Below are 26,353 nucleotides of genomic sequence, written 5' to 3'. Positions count from 1 at the left end.
CATTTTTCCGTTATTTGCGATTTTCGTATCGTTGGCTGGCGATCAAGGCGGAACGACGAATGTCACGCGTGATTTTCGTGAAAGCATCCTCTAATATAAATTCTCGATCTCGTTCTGCACTACGTTTCGTCGAAATTTTACAGTCGGTTGGTGTGTATACAACGTGCAACGAACGAACGTTTAGGTTTCCAGTGAAATTATCGTAACGAGACACTAAACGATTTAGACGGTCGTTGTCACGCCCTCCAAATACGCTTTCGAACAGTCGTGTTGAGGGACGAGAGCCGGTTTCCGCGAACTCCAGATCAAGAGATCTGGTACCATCGATACGTCCGGCTCGTACATATTAACGGCGAGAGCCAGCAAGCCGTGCAATCGACTTGGCCCGGTCGCGTCGTCCTTCAAAAATTCTTCGATCTCCGCGGCGAAGATCCTCGATTGAATTTCATGAGATGAAGCGGCCGTTACACGGCTCGCTTCGTCCATTCCGAAAAGCACCGACCGAAAGAGTTCCGCGGCCGGCGTGACCGAGTTGCTCGCAACACGTGCCACCCGGAGAAAGTTCGTTTCGTCTTTACCGTATGTGTATACACGTATGTGTGCAACTCGTTTAATATTGGTGCGTACAGAGAGAGAGAGAGAGAGAGAACATCGTCGATGGTTGCTTTTCAATAGCGTTTCGAAGCAGTACGCTCCGCCGTTGATCGACCGCCGTTAAACGGCGCAAGGAAGACAGAAACGAGAGAAAAGGAGCACAGAGCGAAAGAGACTAGACGAAAGGACGGTTAAAGAGTCCGACGATCAAGTGTCTCGAACTCGATAGACCAGCGGCGTCTAGTTTCGACAGATTCGAAAGAAGAAAAAAATACAAGAAACTGAAGAAAAGAGAAGGTACGAACAGGATTCCCTGTCACCAGCCTACGCGGTGTAGTTGCAGGTGTCGCAAGCGAAAGTGGTTCGAAAAGAGTCGAAAGAGACGAGATTAGGTGGATAGTGAGTGTGGTAAGAGAGACCTAGAGATATACCCTTAAGCCAAGATAACATTAAGGAGAGAAAGAGAGAGACCACCGAATGGATCGTTCTGCCACCTCTTCTAGCACCGTAGCCGCTGCTCAGCACAGCTCATGCATTATTAAAGCCATGTATTTAGGCGATATGGGTATGCAAAGCAAGACGTAAGCCGCAATAATAAGCGTAAAGGGAAGAGAGGGATGTAAAGGGACGTAAAGGGAGGTTGGAGGATGAGGAAGGTATGGAAGAGGTGGGCAAATGGAGAGAAGGAATATTGTCGAAGAAGGAGGAGGGAGGAGAGATAGACAGAGAGAGAGAGAGAGAGAGAGAGAAAGAGAGAGAAAGAGAGAGGAGAATGAGAGGCCAGCGAACGATGAAGGAAGGGACGATGATGGTGGTTTGCTAGGTCGACTAGGAAAGGGGCTTGGTACACGGGGGTATTATATACAAGAGGTTGTGGTGCACACACTGTCCGGGATTTTGTGCGAAAAGGTGGAGAGAGGGGTGAGAGAAGAAAGGAGGGTGTGCAGGATGTTGAACAGAGAAAGAACGAGTCGCTCACCTATGGTGCCCCCTATGGGCGGGGTGTAGAGATGGGGCGTTTGCGCTTGCGTCATCGTGCTGATCGTGCCCAGGGAGTCGTACAGCTCGGCGGAGGTGGCAATCGCGTTCCCGGGGAATCCTCCGTGTTCGTAGTAACCTCCACCACCGCCACCTCCGCCTCCACCGCTACTACCTCCGCTACCACCTCCGCCGCCGCCGCCACCTCCGCCAGTTCCAGTGCCGTTCGTACCGCCGCCGCTTGCACCGCCGCCTCCGCCGCCTCCAAGCTCACTCAGGAGCTTGTGTTCGTCCTTGATGCTCCATTTACTCGACCATAGCTGCAACAGAAGCCGGATGCTCCAGGCAAAGTTCGAGTGTCGAGGAGAACGGGCTACTTGTTCGCAAGAAACGCGAGGGATTGACTTAGGTGTTAAGCTACCTTCCTGATTCTTTCTTGCCCGATGCTTCTAGATAGTTTGCTGGTTTAATGGGCACAGAGAAAGAAAGAAGGAAAGGATAGCAGATATGGAATTAAAGATACGTACGTTCGAGTATAATTGGTCGCCGTTGTAGTTGGTTCTCTGTCTCTTCAGGTCATCCTCGGGATGATCACTCAGGTCTCGGTTGTCGTCTGCAATCAAAACCGAAAACCATCTGCATTGCGGTCTCTGTGTTCAACCATCCTCGTCATGGATGCTACGTATCGTGGCACGCGATACTATTGCTATAACGAAATCATAGAAGCTAGCCGTGTGGTTGTCGTATTCGCAATGGGACGCGATAATCGGGCCAGCGAACGAATACTCTACATTAGCCTCTGCATCTACCAACGCCATCCCATTGGGCTATCTACGTCAGGGAGCATATGTGGTCCGCGTATTACCCACGAATCAAGACACAAATTAAACGTGGCCACGCGAAACTAAATTGAATCTGTCGGACGGGTTGAACGGTGGCGCATAGAGACGGTGTATGGCATTGATAGATAGAGAAACAATTTCGATTCCATTATATGTCTTTATTATCTCCCGGCCATCCCGTCGGTTTAATATAGAAACAAGCACGTGGGACGAGTGCCGGTACATCGGTGGGTGGATTGGCGAAGGGGTGGTCGGACATATACCGTTATACCCTTTTAGTGTTGGACCGCGGGGGTGGCGGACATGGAAGGAGGATGAAACTAACCAACGATTTCAGCCTGTGTAGAAGGGGAGGGAAAACAGACGAGGTATACGTTTGGTGGGGGTAGATGGTCCAACGTTCGGGTATCTCGAATAATTAAATGACCATCCGAGGGTAGATGGGTGGAGTACGTAGCATAGGGCTCGTTAAACCTCCCTGTCAAGTTGTGATTGTCCGGCCGGCCGACGGTCCCGACCATTCGACCGGCAGGGTTTGTTCCTGGACCGCTATAAAACCCCCGTTTCAAACACGGCACACCGGTACCGTGGGCTTCCATGAACTTGCTTGAATTTTACGATTCGATCGGCCGAGTTAATCGTCTGCCATTTCTCTCTCTTTCTACCACTACGTTCTATGCTCCCGCCGCGGACCCTGGTTTTCGTGTAACGTTTCTGGATTTCATTAGAGTTTAGGGTAGACGTGTTCGGGAATTCGTTTAAAATAGATCTCGGTTATTCGCTGGAACGTAAGAACGAAATGGGAAAAGGGGATAATAACGAACAGATCCGTCGATAGAGCGTCTTTAACGAGTATTTAACGTTCGATGAATCCAGCGTTCATAAATTTCTAAATATTTACGAAGAGAATGGCAAATCTTGCAGCGGTTTAGGTTCTATCGGGCTGATGCCATAAATTCATCGATAGCTACGCCCGCCGGCCGGTTATGCTGTCTAATGCAAATTCTTGTAACTTCTGCAAAATTACGGTCACTGGTCCTTGACAGATTTGACAGTGGTTGAGTTATGGCGGAAGGAAGGTCAGCGTTTCTCCCCCCGAAAAGAGCAGTAAATCGAATAATTCGATTGATGCCCGTGGAGGGCAAAAGCGTACGCGCGAGCGAGAGACCAGGGCCGCGTTATTCGAAAGCAATTGAGTCAATGTTAAGCAATACAATACACGGGTAATAATGGACTCTGGGGTGAATCTGGTCCCGGTGTGCTGTCCCCTACGCCACGAATATAGGGTGGGACAACGACGGCCTTTTGGATTTCTGTATGGGGCAAAAGCGCGCAGATGTAACGCGACAACAAACAGCCCCGATAGATTGCAATGCTTCCCTCGAGAGGTTGTTTCGTAAATTCGTAATAAGCCCCCGGGATTCTTCGATTCCAGTACACGTCTTAGCTACTCTATCGAACGCATAAATAACGCTGTCGATACATGATCAAGCTGATCGCGGGACCTTCGATTCGAAATTCGGTTTCTAGCATTTCTCTAATACGTCTAGAATTGTAGTCGGAAATTAACATATCGTTGATTGGCTATCTTATAGTATAACGTAGCATAGTTACGAGATATCTTCAGGAGTGAATAAATTTCGATATCACTATTTGCAGATTACGTGGGTTTGAATATTTCAATAATTAGATAATTACAGATTAATGTATCTACAAATATGCGAGTATTCTCGTGACCATTCGATGGTATATTAAAAGTTAATAATATTCTAGTCACAGATTTGAATAGAGTTTCTCGTAAATCGAATCTCCAGATCATGCAAAAAGAATTTTATTCCTTTCGGAAAAACAATTACAAATTCTACCATAGAATTGTTCGTCGAAGATAACGAATTGTTAATACTTGTAAATAGTTTGAAAAACAGCAAGAACGACGCAACGATTTTATCACATTTATTACACTCATTTTCCCTCCTCGATCTTCCACTGCATCTGACAAGTATCCGTCAAAAGACGGAAGTCTCCGCATTCCACGTATAGTACACGTGTACCGAAACGGTTAAATTGGAATCAGAGAATTCCACTTCGCCTGAAACACGAAGATTCCTTTCATACCGTTCGTATCATCGTATCAGGCGCGTCTTGTACAAATAAACGTAGAATGTCCACAAATTGAGCCTACCGATACCATCGATTTACTTGACGCAAAAAGGAATACAAATTTGTGGTTTACCGATCCTTTACCAAGAAAAAAACCTAAACGCCGATTTATTCCACATGTCGCGACTGATATTCCTTAGCTTAGTTCTAACGACATAGCCCTTTTTGTTACACGCTGAGACACAAAACGTATCGCGCACGAGGATTCACCGCAGATCGCGGCAGTGCTCGTTGAAATTCCAGCCGGTTAAGAGGCGCAGGCTCGCGAGAATAACGCCGATGATCTCCCCGGAGGACAGGGAGACTAATGTGTCGTTGCCTAGGGATAGAAGCCGCTGTGGTCTGTGAAGTTTATAATCTAATACGCGTACCCTCGGCCGGCCACAAAACACTGAGTGCTCTCACCGCGGATGCGACCACTTTTGCGACCGCATATCGCTGCTCTCATAATCCGATTATATCAAATTACTCGCGTACCATCGGCATCCCTGCGCGAGCCTCGCGATGTACGAATCGATACGTCTATCTCTGTATACACCGTGTGAAACGCGTCCACGGGATTTTTCATCGAGGAAACGTCAATGCTTTTCTCGTAGCCTCTTTTGTTTTTGTTTTTGCCACTCTTACTTTTCAGAAAAATTAGGTAAATATTTGTGCAGGTTGGTTCGATCCCAATGCGTGGAATTTTGGTTTTAACTCTGCATGGACAATTTGAATCATTTTTGGCCTCGACTATATTTCATGCACGAATTTTTACCATACCGACGAAAGATTGTTGTCATTTGACACAAAAACTAAGTGTACAACTTAGCAAAGTTTCCCATAAGTGTTCTATAATTTTCCTAGATTTCCTAGACCTCGCTAGAGGTTTGCTTCATTCGATAAATATTATTATAAAAAGTGTTTTTACAATAATTATATTTCCAATGTGTATTGTGTGTGTTCTGTGCATTGTCGCACCTTCGAAACTTTCACAAACGCATAAACGTCCACGGTCTAGCCATAACTTCCTCCAAATGTACTCAACAATTTTCCAAAAGTTGTAAAACGCCTAAAACCTGACTTCCACTTCCAAAATACGAGTCTACATTTTGTAAAGAACACGATGCGACGATGATTAGTGGCGGATCATGAGAAACAACGAAGGGGTGGAACGATTTAAAGGGGTTGGGACGATTCGATTCGGACCGGAAAAGAAGTGGACCGCTAGCGGCGATTTCTGTTCGCACCTCTCCGAGCAACGAGCAGCGAATTGCACCGGGATTAGTGTACGAGTACAAAACTCGGGTTCGGAGTTAGTCTTCGGGCTGAAGCCACGTCGGCCACGTGTCGAGTGGCACGTGTCGAGAATATTTCGGGACGCGTTATTCACGCAATGACAGCAGAATGAATCGCAGCACGTGCTGCTCGACGTTTGACTGATACTCCCCATGTGTGAGTATATGTGCGCGTTTGTGTAGCTAATCTTGGTCGGTTCGTGGCGACACTCGAAATCGTTCGATCGTTAACTGTATCTAGTTTGATTAAGGTCGGGATATGTTTGGATATGTTTGTAACTGGTGGTCGAAATTAGATCCGAGATCGAAGATTTAAATTCGAAGATTAAATTTAAGTATTTAATCAATCATACAGATTCTCTCGTCTTTAAAATCGAGATTCTTATTTAAAATCCAAAAGAGTAAATTAATAATTCGATCTACGATTAGTCTGTCGAGTTAAATTAAAACGAAACGTGAGACTTTTACGAAATATTCAGATCGTCGATTGGGACCGAGATTAGGAAACGGATTAATAGCATTTTCATAGAAAAATGATTCTTGCTTGGATCAAATAAATGCTGAATATTTGTCTCTCTAAAAAACTTAGTTGAAAATAAAAGGATGTTGTAACCCGAATTTATCGCGAACAATAACGCACAAGCCATTTGAAATTATATGTTATTGAATCAGATAATCACGATATCAGATGATGGATATTAGATCACATTGGTTTGATATTTTAAGACTATGATAAAATCTGTGGCTATTTACCGAAATAAAAAATAAATTGTACGCGATTCGAGAAGAGAATTGAAAAGTTTCCGTTATATTCGTCCCTGTTTCCGTTGCAAACTTGTAGAAGACGACGATCCACAAACCCTTTTGCATGATACCAAATAAGGTGACGAAAATTCGAGTTTTGCGGGGAGTGCAGACAATGGGAGCTTACAAATTGAGCGGGACAAGCGATGTAACGTCACTGCGGTATCATCGTCTTCGCGAAGCACACCGACTTCTCCATTGTTCGGTGTTCCGAGGGGCTCCGGCGAAACTCGTGCCGATTTACTCGGCTGTAACGTCGATCTAAGCGATATCTCCTTTCTTGCTCGGCCTTATATAACCCCCTGGGCAACAGTCGCGAGTGAAATGTAGCCGCGACGCCTTCTGCGATCCGATCTGACGTTTACATAAGCTCGTCCACCGTTTCTTTTTCTCCCCGGGTACCGTCACTACGATTATTCTTCTGTTTTTCGAATACTACGCCACGTTTGATTCATGCGATAGGTACATTTCTGTTTATAAATACTACGATAACTGTTGATCTAACACAGAACGTGATAATTCGAATAATTGTTATATTTTTTATACATCAACCGTAACTCAGATTATTAGAGACAATTAAAATAGGATCGAAGTTTGTATTCGTACGAGATAGATACCTAAAGAACAAAAATTTGTAAATATTATTTGCAAGAGTCATAGGACTAATGACATCGCGTATTCCATTTGGTGAATGTCTGATGACATTTTGATTTAAGTTTTATAATCTCTGATGATTCAAATACCCAAACATTATTTACACCTTGTGTGAAATATTATGTGGTATGTAATAAATTATAGTAGAAACAGTATATTTAATAGATTATCCGAATCTAAATATTACCTAAACAAACGTAGGTAATCATTTTACAAATTTACCTAATTATTACCTGAATGCTGAAATACTCATGAACAGAGGCGTAATGGGATTGGCTTTCGAATTACTTGGATCGCGAGAATGATCACGGTGGTATCGTAAGAGTAATCGCGGGTCGAGGGATCATCGACATCGAAGAATTCAATGACTCACCGTCGTCGGTGCGTTTTCTCTTGATGCTGTTGCCATTGGGGTCCTGATGGTGCGTCGGGATTCCCAGGATGCCACTGATGCTGTAAGCGTTGGGAGCGGTTGCTGCTGGGTGACCCGCTGCAGTGGCAGGTGCATGGGCTATCACCGACACGGAACCACCTGATCCTGGCTGACCTTGCTGCTGACCTTGCTGCTGCTGCGCCTGCTGTTGTTGATGCGCGTGCTTCGCCTTCTCCGCCGCTTTGTTCCTCACAATTCTGCGGACAATGGAGTCCAGCATAGTGTATAGAGTTACACTTGTTCATTAAAATAACCGCGATCAGCTTGGTCTTCGCGGTTTTAACTACGTTGTACCGAGTAATGGAAACGGGTATTAGGCGTGACTTGGTCGGTTTAGATTCAACGAATCGAATTCTCCGAAACATTTGGAGTAAGAGAGTGGTTGCATTGAAAGGGGTGAGATCTTTTTGTATTATATATTCTCTGGGATTTTTCTATTAAATGTTTGAGAATTAATTTGTCAGATACTCTGTATCTGTAGTTACTTATAGAAGAAGTCTTCGTAGAGTTCTCGATACGGCTATTTTTATTCAAATAAGATGGTACAAAATTTCATTGCAAAGTTAACGCAGTCTGAAGGTCTTAAGAAATGATCTCAATATCTTAAAAAGTAAAAATATACGTGCGATTAAGGCATATAAACTTTATTTAAATAAATACGGTCGCTTTATAGAGATTGCTTTCTGATGAAAATTATTTGTCAGTGTTACGCCGCGCGACTCTCTGCCTGGCCCAGGTCACACACCGCGGGCCAGACGGACACCAGAGGTCCGCTCTTCCGTACGGCGTACCCTCAATAGCCTTAAGCACCGTCCATAAATCATAGATTTACGAGAAAAGGTCCTTTAAACAAAACAAACAACTGGTCCCGAGGAGTTTCTAAACACTATTGTCTACCACGGCAGGACAAGGGAAAGTTGTTTTTTTGTCACGCACGCGGCAAATTTCCCCCCATTAATAACCTTCTCTCGAGGGCAGTTAAGACCCTTCGTTTGAGCAATTAAAAACGAAGGCTAATCCCTCGCTCTCCTAAATAACATCGGCACGAACAAATCCGATGGTCCCGTGCGCTAGACTGATCCTTAGCCTTCCTCCGAGACAGCATCGTCTCCCAAGACCACTGATTCTACATCCTTCGAACGGTCAACATTCTTCGAGCGGGTAGACACACCCGCAGATCAGTCACTCAATCATCTCGTACACACGCACCAGTGTAACTCTCCTCGTTAGAAGTTGTGGAATAAACGGTGAAATATAACTTACTACTGTGTCAGATTCAATCAATCACCTCTGTTATCCTACCCGAAACAGGGGAACGACTACTTCGCGGCGTCGATTCACCGAATCGTAGCGAGAATTTACGCCTCTCGCTGACGCGTTTTCCTCGCGACCGCGTCTCTCCGCGAACGGTCGTAACAGTCAGTATATGTCAGAGATAATGAAAACACGATTAAGTACTCGTTACGATACAAGTACTCGTAACATGTTTTCAAAAAAATACGTATCGAATATTTGAATACAAAAATGTAAGAATTAAACTACCGATACACGTTACATATGTACCGTTCTATTAGAATTGGAAAATGATAAATCGAGGTTTCGAGCGATAGCGTGCATCTCACATTTTCTCGTGCGCACATTTTCCTTCGTATAACTAGAAACTAACAGATACCGGTCTTCCTAGCTCACAGTTGCGGATGATTAATTACGATTACGCGGGTCACTTCGCGCACGATCATTCTCTCTACCTACCGCGATCGCTCGAACGCGCATCAGCACTCGCTTCTACGATACACGACTCTGTCATTCCACCGTTCTACGTTGGTATTCGTGAACCAACACACAACAACGGAAGTAACGCGTGTCGTTCGCCATTGTTCCGGACAGGCATGTCAGAGCGCCTCCACCTTCGATATAGAATAGCTACGTGACTCTGCGGAACGGTCGCGTATCATAATCGCATCAAGGAGTCCGTAGACATCAGACAGAGCTATAACGAAGTCCCGTGCCTCCTCCCCAACTCCTCTTCCCGCCCTTCCGACCCACCATCCGGCCGTGCACCGACTGCTTATTATCCATGATATATTATGCGTCCGGTTTCAATGGTCAGCCAGTCCTACGACGTCGGTATCAATTATCCTGGCGAATATTCACGGCGTAACGTTGTTAATCTCGCCGCGTGCCGGTTGTACCTAGGTAGCCCGGTTCACGGAAGAAGCTGCCGCGAAGATCGTTCGCTACAGGCGTCGATCGTTCAGCGACTACGCCGTCTCAGGCTTCACCATGTTCACGACGAACGGAAGTGATCGGATACCGCTAGTTAAACCGCTTTGGAAGCTGATAGAAGCTTCTCTATGATGATCAAGTAAGGGTGGTCGAGCTTTGGAAGTTCTGTTCGGCGAGGGTTGATCGGCTAATTGCGCTTTTTAATAAGCTTTTTGCTCGCTTTAATTGATTTTTCATAACGGTTAAAAAGTGTGGTTATTTTATTGATTTAGTTGTTTGAGCAATACCGTTTAGATTTGGTGTGGATTTGTATAGATTTACTTAGGTTTGGAAGCTGCAAGAGACGTCGATGATGATTTTAAAGTCAGGAGATTAGTTTGGGGAAGCTTAGTTACGGTGATCTTTGTATAAGTAAAGTCGATCGGCATAAACGGAACTGGGGAATTGCAAAATATGGTTATCATCCCTTTGAAGGTGTGACAAGCATATGTCGATTGATTCACGATCGTGCTAGTGTCGAGTAGGAGTAGTATTAGTCGAAAGGTTTTCGCGTATAATAGGTCAGCGGTTTCGCGCGGTAATGGGCGAGCGCGTAATGGATCGACATTAAGTCGTTCGTTTCTGGCGTGGATGTGTTTGTGGGCTAGGTAATCGTGGGGGTGCGAGCTACGGCGATCAATCAGATGACACCTGTTGCCCGATCTCCCTGGTTCGTTCGCCACCTTCGCCAATTCGCAACAATTAGCAACGATCCTTATCAGGGCTAGACTCTGGGGTGACGCCGGGAGCAACGATCCTAAATCGTTCAACCTTCCAACTCTGATATCTCTATACCAAATTTGTACAAGAGCTTCGGTTTATATTACGATTCATCTTCTCATACCAATATCTGTATAGTAAATTTGTTGATTTGATATCGAACATTAAAAGTACCTACTTAAGGACTATGGTACAAGATTTATGGCGAATTAAGATCGTTTTACGATTAATTTATTTGTCGAATGATTCGAAGAATGTCGCAATTAAAATCGCCAGAAACAAATCAATCTTCTCTAAGTTCAATTTTCTCCAGTTTGCGGATACGATCAGAGCTTCTGTAATGTTTGTCTGATTAATTGTTACAAATCGGCATATGTTGTTTTAATTGGGTATGTTCTGATCGACGGACGTGTAGATACGTTTGCGAAGATGTACTTATGGTGGAGAAGATAAGGAAATGGAAAGTGTATATTTTATAAAATTTCCCAACGATCAGATATTTGGGTTATTCCCCTTCGGTTGATCGCCAGCTGTTCGAATCTTAAAACGTCTAACGCGCGTTCAGTTACAAAAAGTCTGGTTGCCAGAATCAAGTTGGTCCCGAGTTATTAGGATATAATTTATACTAGCCAACAATTTAACAATTGCTAAAGTATTGCGTAAAAGAGCCTCGATATCTTCATCTACTTTTACCATGCTCTTTCTATTCTCTTTCCGCTCTTTTCCACCAAACACCGTATTATAAAAGGAACAATAGCCGTATTGCAACAGGACGTTAATAGTCGGTTCGTGTTTTAATTACCAGAGGTTCGAGGGGCTTTGATTTAGCCAGAAACGAAACGACCGATGCAAGGAACGATGGAAATCGTGGATCGTGTGTGTTCCGTGAAACGCGGCAAAACACAACGAGAGGGCCGGTGGTATAATGAGCGCGATCGACGATCTAATAAATGCTACGACGCCAAAGCGTCCGTACAACAGGTGCAGATTTTATCGGCGTACAGATGGTGCGAACCGTTGCCACACGCTGCGTTTCGAGAGCCAAATAAACGGCAGCTTTTTGAGCTGAAACTCACAGGCGTGCACGAGCCGTTTCCTATCTTCTAATTAGCATCGGGTTCGCTACGGTTTTGTTCGCTATCGATGCATTTATAAGTATCAACGACCGTTAACGATTCCCTACAGACGCAGCTTGTATGATTTATATAACTCCGCGAAATTTATTCGAAATTTACTCCGAGCACACGGACTGTTTAACTGTTCTTTCTTCGTTTAAATTACGATTTTTCGTCGATTTTTCAGTGAAAATTCTATTTCTCGGTTCTGCGTGAGCTGCAGGCAAGAGAAAATTGTTTAAAAGGAGCAAGAGCGTATTGATTCGATAGGGAAACAGGGAGAATGGTTGAAGCTAGCCGACAGTCCTTTATGGTTGGATGTCGACGGGAAAATCGAGCAGCGGATGGGAATAAAGTTCGTACGAAACCCCAACGTTCTGTCGTTAGGACAATGTCTTTCCCTTTTTAGTCTTTTCTCTCTTCGTCCTTCGGTTTAGTCTTCTTCCGGATTTTTCGTATTTCGTTTAATCATTCAACTTTCTTTCCTATTCTATGAAACAAAAATCGTTCCTGTCTTACGTGATCTTTCATTTCGTTTTACGCTCTTGACCGATTGACATTTAACCGGATAGTATTGTTGAAAGATCTTGATAAAAGATTTCCCAGTCAGGAAGATTTTCGTAAAATCGTACACGTGCCAATTGATTCGTTTTCTGCCTCGATGCAATATATAGGTCGATCTAATCAGATATTCTTTTATCAAATTTCGAATAACCTTTTTCATTCTTCGTCCCAGAAAATTTCGATCAACCTTTACCCTTTCAGTAGTACACTTTTTATTCGATACATTTTGCATATCTTCGAAATCCTCTTGCGTATCTCAACATAAGATGTAGGTCGATTAATCCAATCAGATATTTTCTCGGTTTATGAATAAGTTCTCTTCGAAGTGACTTTGTAGCCCCACCGTGGATGTAAGAAAGAGGGTAAAACTGTCGTTGCTGGAAAATCACATGGCGGTTTCCATTCACGAGGGGGAATGGGTATAGAAGCTTGCCAATCCTTCGCGGTAGCGAACAAGGAGCGAATTCACTCCGTCCTTCTGGCTTCCCCACGATGTTCCTCGTTGCTCTTACGACTACGACGCCTTGGAGAAGCAAGAGGTGGCGCCTGGAGGAAGGCCGAGCAGAATTATGAGGGTAGAGCGTGTCGAGGGTGCCACGTGGGAAGAAGCTATGCCTCCCCTGGCGCCATCAGATCGTTCCCCAACGGCCACTCCTGAACTAAACTGCTCGACTATCTACCCCGAAGTGCCACCAATCGCCTCTGCGAATTCAACTTTTCATAGCTCTCGTTTCAAGTTTCTGGATATCGTTCGAATATCGTCTAAATTGCGTTTAAACAAATAAACGGATACTTAAGTGATTCATTTGATATTGAAATTGCAATTGATGCTTAAATTAGTTATTTATAATCGTATTGGATATTACGAGCATACAAGATGTAATTAGTGGTAGAAAATTCCTCTGAAATGTTTTCCTGCTAAATGTTAATTTCTCCAAAAACTAATATTTCTGTATTATGCTTCTACCTAATTGGAAATCCACTTCCTATTTGTACCATCGGTTACACTCCATATATATATGCAATATATTCGATACGATAAGAAATCATGAATTTTAAGAAACAAATTTTTCAAGCTAATTTGCTCGTATGAAAAAATTTCATCCTATATTTTCCATTTATCTCTTCATATAAAACTATTTTCTTCCTTCTGCTGATTCTTGACCACGTCGATTTCAGTATACTCTGTATACATTCCAAGAAATTGATTCGCCGCTGTAATATCCACGATTGTTTTCTTTGACGTTAGAATCGCATAAAACAGACCATCCTCCGGATCCTAGAGGGGATGAAGTCTATTACAGACGAACGCGAGCCATGACGTATGATGCATAACGGCTGGTAGCAACGTAGGTCGATACTTTAAGACGTTCCCCGGTCGCCTACCTTCCCTGGACCGACGTAAAATCGCAGAGACGTTCCGAGAGTAGTAGCAGCATAGTTCGGTGGCAGAGGATGAGGTTCAGCCGTGCCACGGCTCTGGAACCACAAACTTTAATGTTGGCATTACTTTTATGCGCGACTTTATGCCAAGTATCCCATCAAATATATGACCCAAGCTCTTGCACGCTTCCCGGGGGGCGAGCACCTCTGCAACCTTCCTACTACCTTCCCTTTCCAACCCTCCCTCTCTCTCTCTCTCTCTTCTATATTCCACCAACCCCCGTTTCCACGCGCGGCTAAATTATTGCGAATAAAACTTTATACTCAAATTACCTCTACGCCAACTTTATCGCATTTCACCGGTACCAGCGCCACTCCTCCGCCACCCTCTGACAGTTCTCTCCCTTCGTTGTCGTCGACGACGACGAAGCTCGTCGCTGGATGGACTAAAATTTTCTCCGACGAACAGGAGTTAATCTCTATGGATTAAATACCAGCTCTTATCGCTTCGATTTTACTATGGAGCTTTTCTTCATGTCTTCATTATCATCCCTTATGATCCATAATTTGTGATAGATCGAAGAACAAGAAGATCGAGACTGGTTTGTAAGTCAGTCCAATGGAAATTCTCCGTTTGTGGAAGAATTATTGAACAGAGGAAAGGGTGTAATTACAGCATTGGGTTCCATGTTGGACGTGGGTCAAGATCGAATCCAAGTAGAATGTAGAAGAGAATATATATCAGGAATTCTGCTTTTGAATAAAACGGATAGAACCGGTAGTTTGTTAGATACGTTTCGTTACAATCCCATGGAGGCAATTTTGAAACGTAACAGGGATAGCGATGTCTAGCTCACGTAACATTTCCATACGCACTACGCGAACTTTCAACCTTTGATACTCATTAATCGCGAAGGAAAGTCACTAAACGGAATATATTTACTATCATTGAAAGTATCATAACTATGGTTTTATTCTTAGTAAAGACACAATAGCCCGTTCGCTGAACCACTTGCTCGATTATAGTTCGTCGATAGAAACGAATTCACGCCACTAATGCAGGGTTAAGAAGTTATTACGTGCTATTATATACATCTTCATGAGGATTGCGGGGGATTTCGGGTGGCTTTCGAGGATTTACCAGTCTCTTTCGGGGGCAGATGCTTCGAGCGTGCAACATCGGAACGGAACTCCCCTTTCTCTTTAACCCGAGGAGTCAAGGAGAGGGAGAGAGAGAAAGAGGATGGCGAAACGGTGTAGCAGGGTAAGGATAGAGATGGAAAAGAGAGAAAGAAGATCGGAGAACGCGGTTGTTGGAAAGGGAGGGAGAATCGCAGGGAACTATTTCGTTGAGCTGTAGACACAATACGGGACTCGCTCCACGGCCATTGTACGCCCTTCAGAGGAGCACAATGGCTGGAAAAGGTGTATCCTGATATTCCGCCACCTCTCGAGAGGCTGTAATATACCCCGGGACCGTGCTGTACTTGCCGCTTCTCGGTGTAGTACGGTGTGATTCTTGAACAAAAGCTACGGAGGAGGAAGCGGGGTTTACCGTTTCTCCCGCCAGTGTTATCTTTCACGGCGGGCTTAATTATTTTTTTCTGCTTTCTTTCCGCGATCATGACCCCCGCTCGTACCAATCGACGCAGTTTACCTCGTCATTTACCTCGTCGAATTTTTCCCTCTCTAGCTCTTTCTTTCCTTCCGCTCCCTCCTCTGTATCTCCTCGGCGAAGACGAATCGTTTCTCGAACGAATAACAACGAGAGGAACGTTCGACGTCTAGAAGTAATTCGTTGTAAATTCGCGCTTCGCCGTGTCGCAAGAAACACGCTTCCTTCTATGACGAATAATCGGAGGAATATTCGATCTCTACGAGTAATTTCCTGCTTCATCATTCATCGTGTCGAAAGAAAGGAACGTTTCTTCTCTGAAGAATAATCGGAAGAAGAATCGACATTCGGGGAACAGTACAACGTAACTGAAGAAGGGTTCGAAGAATAATTGAAGCTGAATGATTGTAAATGAAAACATTATTACGTACTTCTCTTTTAGAAAAGAGATAACCCGAAGATGAACTTCACGCGGACGAAAAACTGCAACTACGTTCCACCCTCACGAAAGAAACAAAATGTCTCTCTTCTGACGAATAATCGATGAAATAACCAATGGATCTCGACTTCCAGCGCTAACTCGATGTAAACGAAGAAATAATACTCTCATCTGTTACGTATATCTCAGAGTCGATTCTTCAGAATCGTACGAATGATAGTAAGGCCTTCCTGGATCCGCAAGGGTGTGTCGAGAGCTATGTCTCCACGTTAGGAAGTCAGGTATAGGTTAGATTAAAGCAGAGCACCGTGGCACGGTACCCTAGTACCGCATCGTAGTCAGTTTGATGAAGTGTTCCCTTGGTCGGTACCAGGGACGAGTATATTATTATATCTGGGGACGTAGTTCGCATTGTCAAACAGCAGCTGCCCGTTTCGTACACACAACTATATTAACTGTGACACCCTACAACCACCGTGAAACTACTCACTTGTATTCTACGTGTCTCCGTGTACATGTTAACGCGTATACACATAGCTAGCCAAAAGCGTGTTTGCGTGTTTGTTTGCGATGGCTGGAGTACTAGCAACAAAAGCCGCTCTCCCAACAATGATACCGGCGAGTCAACAGTCACGAGGATCCTCTAAGCACAATGTAACACACGATTTATAATATATCGTCTCGGAACGACACCTCTCACCCCTCGACACGCAGCGAAGAGGACACAGTTCTATCTACAAGCCATTATGCGTTTCGAGGGCATCTAGATTTATGCGAGAGTCGTCGAATCCTATAGAGTTGTCGATCCTTCAAATTCTTCCGGTATTTGGTCCCGGTCATTTGCATTTCGATGCAAATTTTAAGGTTCGCGTTACGCCACGATGATCTTCACGACACTGGAAAGCCCCGGATGGCTTGTCGTTGTCGGTTAAGTCTTTTCGTCAACAATGACGTCAAGTGGGACACTTTAATCCCCATTTTTCTAGTTATTAGACCCCATTTACATTCATTTTCTGATGGAAATTTGCGTTGGTTGGATCATGGTTGCTGTTACGAAACGATGCGATTCCTATTATCGTGCGAATAATACGTTCGGTGCTTTCTTTTTTCCACAGACGAGCATTCTTAGTCTATGTTTGTAAGTTTCGTTCGGTTTATCGGACATCTAAATTTTACATTTACGTAAGATGCTACAGTGTTTCGGCATTACTAAATATTTAGTATGAACTGATTTTAATGAATGAACCATTGAATAAAAAGAAACATACGTGAGAGGTATGGAGATGTCAATAAGACGTAGAAGGCAGAAGAAATATAAAGCGTACAATGTATCATTGAAACATCTATTATTTTAACGAGCGATGCATTGAAAAAATAGATAAAAAAAGTTACTTGAAAAATTACATAAAAGATCGTCTTATATCTTGACTTATTGAAGTGCATTGAAACGTTTGATTACGTTACGAAACGATTGATATTACGTTAATAAATAAATAAATAATTTTTAATAAGAAGAAAAACGTCTACTGCTAAGCAATATAAATACTTTGGTGTACACTATCTCGTTTGTAAGAGATCATAGATGGCAAAATCTGAGTTGAAGTACGCGAATCGTAGTAGAGTGAGTTGCCATTTTGTTCCACGCTCGATCACGAGGCATATTACGCCGTGTGCAATAATATTCGATTAAACTTCTCCGTGATTACTTCATTGGAGATAGCCGATTAATCTTCGAATATTCGATGGTTCATTAACTGTCAATCATCGGGCGTCATCGGGTTATTAAACGGCTGTATCGGCGAGTCATCGTCGGTCAACGCGCAAATGCCGTCCTTTCCTCGTTAGCGATATCGTAGCGTTGTAATAGTTTTCGTGTTAGTCATGATGGCATTGTTCCATCGCAATGAAATTCAACCGAATGTTTTCACCGTGGGATATTAAATCGGAGTTGCGAGCTCCGTTGACGGTTTCCTTAATTACTCGCGTCATAAAAGTTTCTTTAACTTCGTCCATTCCGCTTTCCATTTCACCTTCGCGTGTCCGCCTTTATCTATTCGAGATACGATCGTTCGTACAGAGAGGCAACTGTCAATTAAGCAACCGAAATAGGATTTCGAAACACTCGGACGCAGACTCGAGGCATAGAGCATTCAGTCTTCAAGTAAAAATGTACGATTTAATCGTTTGTCTATTAGCCTGGTTCATTTTGATGTAATGCTATTGTAATAGTTAATTGGTGGCATCCTGTACTTGGTTTTTATTGTTTTGACCGTTCTAATATAAACGATCCTGTTGTATAATGTATTATATAAAAGTAAAGTTTGAAATAATAATATAATTTTGCTTATATGAATCTGTTGGGGGATGAACGATTTATACGACTAAAGTTCCTAACATCTATAAATCTTGGTTCATACAATGGAAGTTCACGTTCAAACAAACAGATGCGATCGACAGTAGTTTATTTAATAAGACACTAACTACAATTTCCTTCAAGTATATGAATTCGTATAAACGAAATTCTGTCGCATAACAAAACTGTAACACAACACTGGATCATTTCCGATCTTCGAGGATTAAACAACAGGGACATGACCCATTTCTTAAAGAAGTCATTATAAATGCTGCAAATCAGGTTTCTACTGCAATTTCATCACAAATTCCATATCAATTATGTTTCCGCAAAGAAAAAGTAAAATTATTCGATAAATCGTACATGTTCTTCGTGCAAAATCACGTGCATGCGTGGGCGATTGCCGCCACGGCAATGACGATAGTCGTCCGGTAGGAGGATTTTGACGGTACAGTGGCCGAATAACTTTAGTATTCCAGCTCTCGGCCAAGAACAAAAGGGGCGAAGCATTATGGGCTGGCAGAGTAGGCGGCCATCCGGTTTCATTGCGGTTCCGTCTGTCCTCTGACGTTTCCACGGCAACCTGGATTGCGTATCTCGGCCGGCGGCCTGGTCCTCTTCGTCGTTGTCTTCGTTGTTGTGGTTGTGGCCGCCGTCGTCGACGTTCAACCCCTGAATTCGTCTTTCTCTCTCTATTTCTCTTTCTCTATGCTACGCAGCATCGTTTCCCTTGGTTCGACGCCGGGGACACGAAGGATACCGTAATTGTAACTTCATTTGAGGCTAATTTCGACCGAGGGGGGCTATGATGAAACGCGGTAATAATTGCGTTATCCAGACAAAGGACGGTTATGGATACGCGCCGCCGCCACCGCCGCAGCTCTCAACGTGGAGCATCATCCCCGGATCCTCCGACCAACCCCGAGGGTGCTCCCGCTTTACGTAGGAGGGGTCTATCCGCGCTCTGTCGCTCGTTCTGCAAATATGGCTGCTTCAACGAAACTTCACCGCGCCACGGTGCACCATATTGTTTCCTTCCGACCGCGTGTCCCGCGCTTAATCGTCATATCGCACGAGATTTCACCTTTGACTCGGTGCCAATTTTAATTCTCAGTAATTGTAATTTTTCTCTTAATTTTTACTTTGATATCAAAGTCAACCAAATATTATTTTAATTCCACTCTTCTTCGAAAAGCAAAGAATTGACACAGACAGCGATAGTGGATATATCTCGGAAGCAAGATCTCCTGATTTTATCAATTTTGTCTGTGCTTCAAAGTCAATTAAAAATCTAACTTTCCCAAAAAGTAAAAAATTTATAGAAAAAGTCATATATCCCGGTGTCGTGAGAAAAGGGACCAAAGGAAAGATGCTTCGCCTCCTTACCGAAATCCTATAGCGTGCGGCGACTCGTCAGCTACAAAGAGGGAAGACGATTCCTCCCGCGGAGTCGATGGAATGGTAAATAAGGCAGTCGGTGGGCAGGCGTTATTTATGGCGATGTAATTTAATAAGCGAAAGATGAACAAGGGAGATACCGGTGACGCGGAGCGGAAAGTCGAAAGTGGCATGAAAGTAGCAGCCATCCTATTGGCCACCCTTGTCTCTGGAGTCGCGATGTATAGCCGGCCATATGGCTCCGCGGCGTTCGCTGCTCCTGCGCCAAGCTGCGAGGTTTCCGGGGGTGCGAAATGATATGGAAGTAATGGAGAGCAAGGCGCAGAGCCTGGTGCCTCCTCCACGGGAGATTGACCCGGCACGATAGGAGAAAAAGGAGAGCGCTTGCTACACGTTCGCGATGACAGATTGATACAATTCCATCGAGAGATTCCGAGCGACAGATTTCCTACCAACTGTTGTTGCCTATGCTGGTCATTACGTCGAATTAAAGTTACGGAGGTGGAGAATGATAAATCGACCCTGACGATCAACGATTCCGATTTCGTTTCAAAATTTATTCTTCAACCTGTTAGCTCGTGTGTTAATAGCGGAGACATTAACTTCGATTCTAGATTTGGACTTTAGTAATAAGTTTAAGTAAAATGAAATAATTTTGATGTGAAATTAGTTGAAGAGACGTTCAGTATCAAAATTGTTCTGTTACAAAAGACAGAAATTATTTTGTTTTCCAACATATAGCCTTCGCGTGTTTCTGGTATTATATTAATTATTATTATATTTCTGTTATTATAGCCATTCTATTATTATATCAATAGATATATGTTCTGCAGCTCGGACAATTTGGCACCAGAAGATTTAAAATACGTCTGAATATAAAGCTAACGTATAGAAACGTGACGAATGAAGTTGTCATTGGCTAACAGGTTAAGAGGTAGGTTCGATGAAAGTAATGTTCACGAATGAAATAACAGGAAGTCGAGGGAGTCATCCTCCCTTAGGCCGATACTATCGACTCTGTGGAAGCCGCAAGAAAGGGCGAACGCGAGAGGCACACGCGAGACCGTGACGTCTCGGGGGTTGCGTCGAGGAAACGAGAAGAAGGAGGCTGTGAAGCCGGCGTAAAGCTCTCGGGCGAACCTCGCTCCTTATCGATCTGCCCCTGAGACTTCCTCCGCGGCCGAAAGGAGGAAGGCGTTCGGGGAGAAACGTAAAGAGAAACGCGAGAGATAGAGAAGCAGAGAGTCGAGCCTCTACACGTTCGATTTCGTGTACGTGTGTGTTAGATAGACCTCAACTGAGAGCCGGCTACTCGAGCGTGACTCCGCAGCCGAAGCTGAGCCTATCAATATTTCCTCCCGAAATCCGCCGTTGTACCATCGCAGCAATTTCTCTTTTCTTACTTCCCATTCAATCCAACCCTTCGTGATATTTTTCTTCTTACAATGTTTATTACAAAACGAATTGCTCTTCGTGTTTCTTTGCTACCAATTTACTAGGAGTTTCATTCGTGTAAGAACTTTCATTAACACTAGAACTACTTAGTCGTGGGTTTTCTATGTTCGTAATTATTAAGATCACGCAGGTGCTTTTCACAAAATTAATATTGTTCCTTGTGAAGGTGCAAATATGATTATTTTTAATGTTTATCACACCGCTTTAATCGTAATAATTTACGTAGGAAATATTTCGGTTATATTCGACAAGTGAAGGATGGTACTAGGCCGAGAATAAAATGGATGAATAGAAGGGAAAAAGAAAAATTGCCCGATTTATTCAGCGTTGTTGACAACGCAGTACGAATAAAAAGGATACGCTGTTTGAAACGATTAGAGAACCACTGTCATTTTCATTTTTGCCACTCCTTGTACCTATATATCTTTTTTAAAAGTCTGTCTGAAACATGCCTCTATCATAATAAAGCCTATACAAGTTCGCGTTTTTAGCCTTAGAATGAAAATATTAGATGATACGATAGAACCGTTCATAATATTAATTTACTTAATACATTTATACAAACATAATACAAACTGAAGAAATCCAATATATTAATTTCGATAAAAACAGTGATTTAATTCACGCATGTCTCTTTGAGGAAGACAGTGTCATTAGTAGAAATTGGAAAATTAAAGAGTAACAGGGTGGTGAATAAAGGAAAGAATGAAAAGAAAAGAGGGAAGGTTGTTCGGTCGATTCAGCAAAGTAGAAACAAGGCTCGAACTGTTACCGTCCAATCTTGGCCGCGTTTTTCGCCTGTTTTTCCGCGCCCCTAGATCCCGGGTTGATACTCAGGATATATATCTGTTATTTTTCGCGAAAGCCACTCCATTATTTCGCTCTCCTCGGCCGTTGGTTTTTTACCGCGGTGGCCAACGTCCCGGTTCCTTTCTCTTCGTTTCTCCGTGTCTCTCGTTCGCGGCCGGTCTCATTCCGAAGTGCCCCGGCAAAAGCAGGACAATACATTATATTAGCCGTATCATTATTTCTCCGTACGAAAGCTAGCTCGAAGCTAGAAAAACCGAGACACGGTCATAATGGGAGAAATCCCAGCGTTACTCGCTACCCTCATATTCTACTGTTTTCTCCCTTCGACCAGAGAAATCTTGCTTTGGAACCGTTTGTGTGTTTCACCAGTTTTGACTTTTTCTAAACGAATTCTTCTGGAACATCCTCCATCGATGTGTCTTATCATTTTTCTAGTCATTCCTCTATGATATCGAAACATTCAGAATAGTCAAAAAAAGAATTTGCACGCTCTTAAGGAAATTTTGGAAATTTACCGCGATGCATTTTTGGGCTTGTACATTTCATTTTGATCGCTTTGGTACAAGTTTCATATTTACAGCGTTAACTGCTCAATTTTTTCGCCTTATAAAGAAACTGTAATTCCTAGACATCTACTTTTCTATAATACCGAGAGTCTCTGAATGAAATATCCATAAAAAGTCAAAGTTAATTTTAAGAAACTAACATTCCTGCGCTACTGAATCAAATAAGCAAGTATTTCTCGACATTGGAATTAGCCAAGTTTTTATAGCTTCCCAGAATTTCATCACAGAAACCCTTTCACAGGAAAACCATTTCTTCTCGTACAAATTCCCATAATTTTGCAAAATGCTTAAAAGTCATTAACGTTCGTTTCTACGTATGAAAATCGATTTCTCGGTCGATCCTCGAGCGCGATCAATCGGCGTAAACAATCACTTAAGGGCATCCGTGGAGCACGTTTTCCGTTCCGTGCATTTCAGGTAGCAAAGCATCGGGCGCGTTTCTATCCATTGCTCGGCGAGCGGAAATACATTTACCTACACGTAGACACCGGCGGAAGGTTGCGGGCTCGGTGTACGTGAGTTGGTGAAGGTAGGTTAGATAGGTGCATATAGATAGCGAAAGGTGGGTAGGTAAGTATCCGCGGGGTAAGTTTTTCCAGGCGATCTGCTCTCCGGATTCAGATCAATACCCGCCATCTGGGCCTTGGGTCGGGGATACGGACAAGGAGGAAAAGGAGAAGTTTCGATGGAGAGAAGACGGAGTGTTAGACAGAGATAGAACGAGGAGTGGAGAAGGTGGAGGAGTCACTCGAGCAACAAGCCACCGCGCCGCACCCTCCGCTGCAATCCTAGACACATCGAAAACCTCGGCCAGAAAGCAATTCCTGTACCTACATACGCCCACGTTTCACGCTATCGTGGCTATCACGACACCATCCACGTTCTCCTCGTCGGAAGAATGGGAAATATGCGCGCGCGACCAAACTTCGCTCTGCAGATGATATTTAGCTCGAAATTCTTGTAAATTGGCTGGCGAAAGAATGTGGCGGAAAATTATCGTATTTTAGAAACTTTAGCATTTGATTTTACGATCGCACGTACAACTGCTTGTTCGCTTTTTTTTTTACATTATTCGTAGATGTGACGAATTTACTGATTATTCGAGAACATTCGTATATACGTGGTAATGAATTTTCTAGAGTTTATCTTCGAGAATTGTAAATATACAGTATACAGTCAATCATAAAAGTCTTGTAAAACCGTCATTTTACAAAGAGGCTGTCTTTATTGAAATAAAATGGTACGGAACTTTCGTTGCAAAATTAACCTGTTTTCTGCCAAGACGATTGGATTGCTTTATTATTTCCTTATCTGTTAAGAAATAAACATGACGTTATGCGACGCTGTGTACTTGTTCTCTCCAAATAACGTGTGTATACTATTCGAGATGTACAGTACAGTGGATGAAGACTTTTGCGAGTACAATGTCTCTTAACAGTGGTGTAAATGCTGGCGAATATTGGATATAGTTAGGAGACAACGTTTCGAACAAGATGAATCAAATCAAAATTCCTCTTCTGGAGGAATTGAAACTGAAAATCAAGATCCCCCAAGCTGACCAAAGTCTCGTAAGTTCAACTCCGTCGTCAGCAGACATCTAAATATCCCTGAGTACCACTTCCGCCTAATGCGGGCCAACTAATTTGCGTGCGTTTCCATTAACGCTGGTGGCTGCCGGAAATCGCGTTAGTGGATTTCACTTGCGCCAACCAATTCGATCCGCATTACGCTCGATTACATTATCAGACCGGCGGCGTGTTCGAAAGTGGCGCAGGGTGAAGAAACGATGAAGTAGTAGATGCGTACAGGGGTCGTCGGATGAAGCGGGAGATAAGGTCTTAAGTAGCGACTGATTAAATCTCGGGACATATGTGTGCCGATCAATGGTACCCCAGTGGTCTCTCTTCGTTCGCTTCTCTCTTTCTTTTCCGCGTACTTCACCGTGCTGGCTTTTCTGTTGCTCGAAAAGGGGATCCACTCGCTCAGTTTGCGCGGTGCTGATACGCTGTAATGCCGTCTCATGGGAGCTCACTCCCCGTTCCATAGGGCATCCCTTTACCCGTGGATACTCGTGTTCCTAGCCACGCCACCTCTCCCCACCCCCTGGTTGCTCGATCTATTGGGCGACGTAAAAACACTTGAATTAATCGGCCCCATTCCCGAAGGAACCTGCGAAAGGTCAATAGGATCGGGGTGACGGACCGGCTCTCTGCACACGCTTATCTCGATGCACGGGACGTGGGGATGATTCTTCCTCGTCTCCGAGGATAACTAATCGCTCCCATTGCCGCTCGCATCAAGCATATGCTCTGTTCGCACGCCCTTCTCGCTTTCTTCAATCGTTTTCCACGATAAATTTCGTGTCTCGACGAGTATCCGTTCATCTATTTTGAGATGACGAAGAATCGGTTTGATCTTGATTCGGACGAACTTTGTTTGTGAGCGATGAAAGGGGAATCTTTGTCAGCACTTTTGCGAGGATCGTAGAAGGTATCTATTTAATTTTGCAAAGACTCGATTCTCGTGCTAATATGTAAGTATATTACGTAGATTATGGAATTTTTGTGCGAATTTGTAGATTTATGAAACTGTTATTAAATGTTATAACAAGTAGCTACCCTATTTTCGATATTCTATATATCTGTGCATCTTTGAATTCTCCATGAACGAATAAACGTTCCAGTCAATTTATAAGGAACGTACGATCGAAGAAGTTATTTGCTCGTTCGTTGTCTTGAAATAATTAGCGACATCTAATGCTAGTTATTACGTTTCCCCGCGACTAATAAAGTAAGTTTCTGCAGGTCAATTATTCACAACTTTGAGAAGAGGAAAATTTCTTATATCTATTTCAATTAGAACGATAATTCATAAGACGTAATCATATTTGAAATCGAACTCCTTAACTTTTCATCCTTGTCTTTATTAAATAATCTCATAGTTTTATAATTAACCGAAAGTTTGTAGTTTTATAGTTTCGTAGATCTCGGTCAGATTACTGGATTTTGTATTAATTGGTCAGTTTTGATTATTCTGACGGGAAAATTTGGACTCACCGATTGATCGAGGAGACGGATGGCACGTTGTCTTGCGAGCAAATGCCTTCAGCAAGCAATCGATCCCTGATCTCCCACGCGAACATTGTCGGATTGTCCCTCTTGTAGTTAGCGATCGCTTCGACCACCGGTGGAGTTGCAACCTTCGGTTTCGAGCCGCCTATCACACCAGCCTTGAAGCTGCCGGTTTCATAATACCTGCGAACAGAAAGAAAAAAGAAACCAACTCGATGGATCTATGTCGCGATTCTATTACATTCCTACGTCTACGTGACTTTTCAAAATCGTTAACGCTAACCGTCTACTATTTCCATCACCTTTAGAAATCTCCATAACCAACCAGAAATTCGATCCTACTACACTTCCAGAAACTATTGTAAGAATGTCAGGTTGCGAGCAGATTTTTAAGAACAGAAAATAAAGAGAATATTTAAAAGTAACGTAGTAAGTAAACTGCGGATTCTTATGCAATTTTACATCTTTTTGAACATAACCAAAGTAATGGAATTTAAATAGAAACTTGTTTTAGTCACCAATTATTTGTGTTATAAATATTATAACAAATACTTTGACGAATTAAATATTACATACAATCTGCACATTTCTGCATTTTAAATTTCCCATAATTGCGTAAGCATTCACGGTCTAACAATGAAGAATGATTTTTACTTGGTTATCTTCGAACCCTCGCTCTTGACGTCTCTATAAGAAATTCTTTTTTCTTTAAATTCTCTTAATTCTTCAACGACTGATACAAAACTCTCACTCCTTTCGATCATACCCATTTAAAGGTTTCATACGCATGACACAGATTCTTAACACATACGGCTACATTTTTACAGGACACCGTACGTTCTAATTTACTCGTACGC

The 26,353-nt window shown here is 43.2% G+C and overlaps 1 protein-coding gene across 8 annotated transcripts in view; it reads right to left on the bottom strand.

Annotated features, from left to right (window-relative positions):
• Positions 1–26,353, bottom strand: part of sv (paired box protein shaven) — a 203,053-nt gene that overhangs the window by 6,779 nt on the left and 169,921 nt on the right. For all 8 annotated transcript variants that reach the window (XM_076620607.1, XM_076620608.1, XM_076620609.1 and 5 more), the window contains exons 5-8: positions 25,482–25,679; positions 7,683–7,939; positions 2,100–2,185; positions 1,574–1,892 (exon numbers count right to left, since the gene is read on the bottom strand). In XM_076620607.1, the coding sequence (XP_076476722.1) occupies positions 1,574–1,892; positions 2,100–2,185; positions 7,683–7,939; positions 25,482–25,679 (860 nt within the window). The remainder of the gene's footprint in view (positions 1–1,573; positions 1,893–2,099; positions 2,186–7,682; positions 7,940–25,481; positions 25,680–26,353) is intronic.

This window comes from Bombus vancouverensis, chromosome 8 (assembly GCF_051014615.1).
Source record: "Bombus vancouverensis nearcticus chromosome 8, iyBomVanc1_principal, whole genome shotgun sequence".
NCBI classification, from domain to species: domain Eukaryota; kingdom Metazoa; phylum Arthropoda; class Insecta; order Hymenoptera; family Apidae; genus Bombus; species Bombus vancouverensis.
Note: the sequence above shows the minus strand (reverse complement) of the source record. Positions and strands in the feature narration are given on the sequence as shown.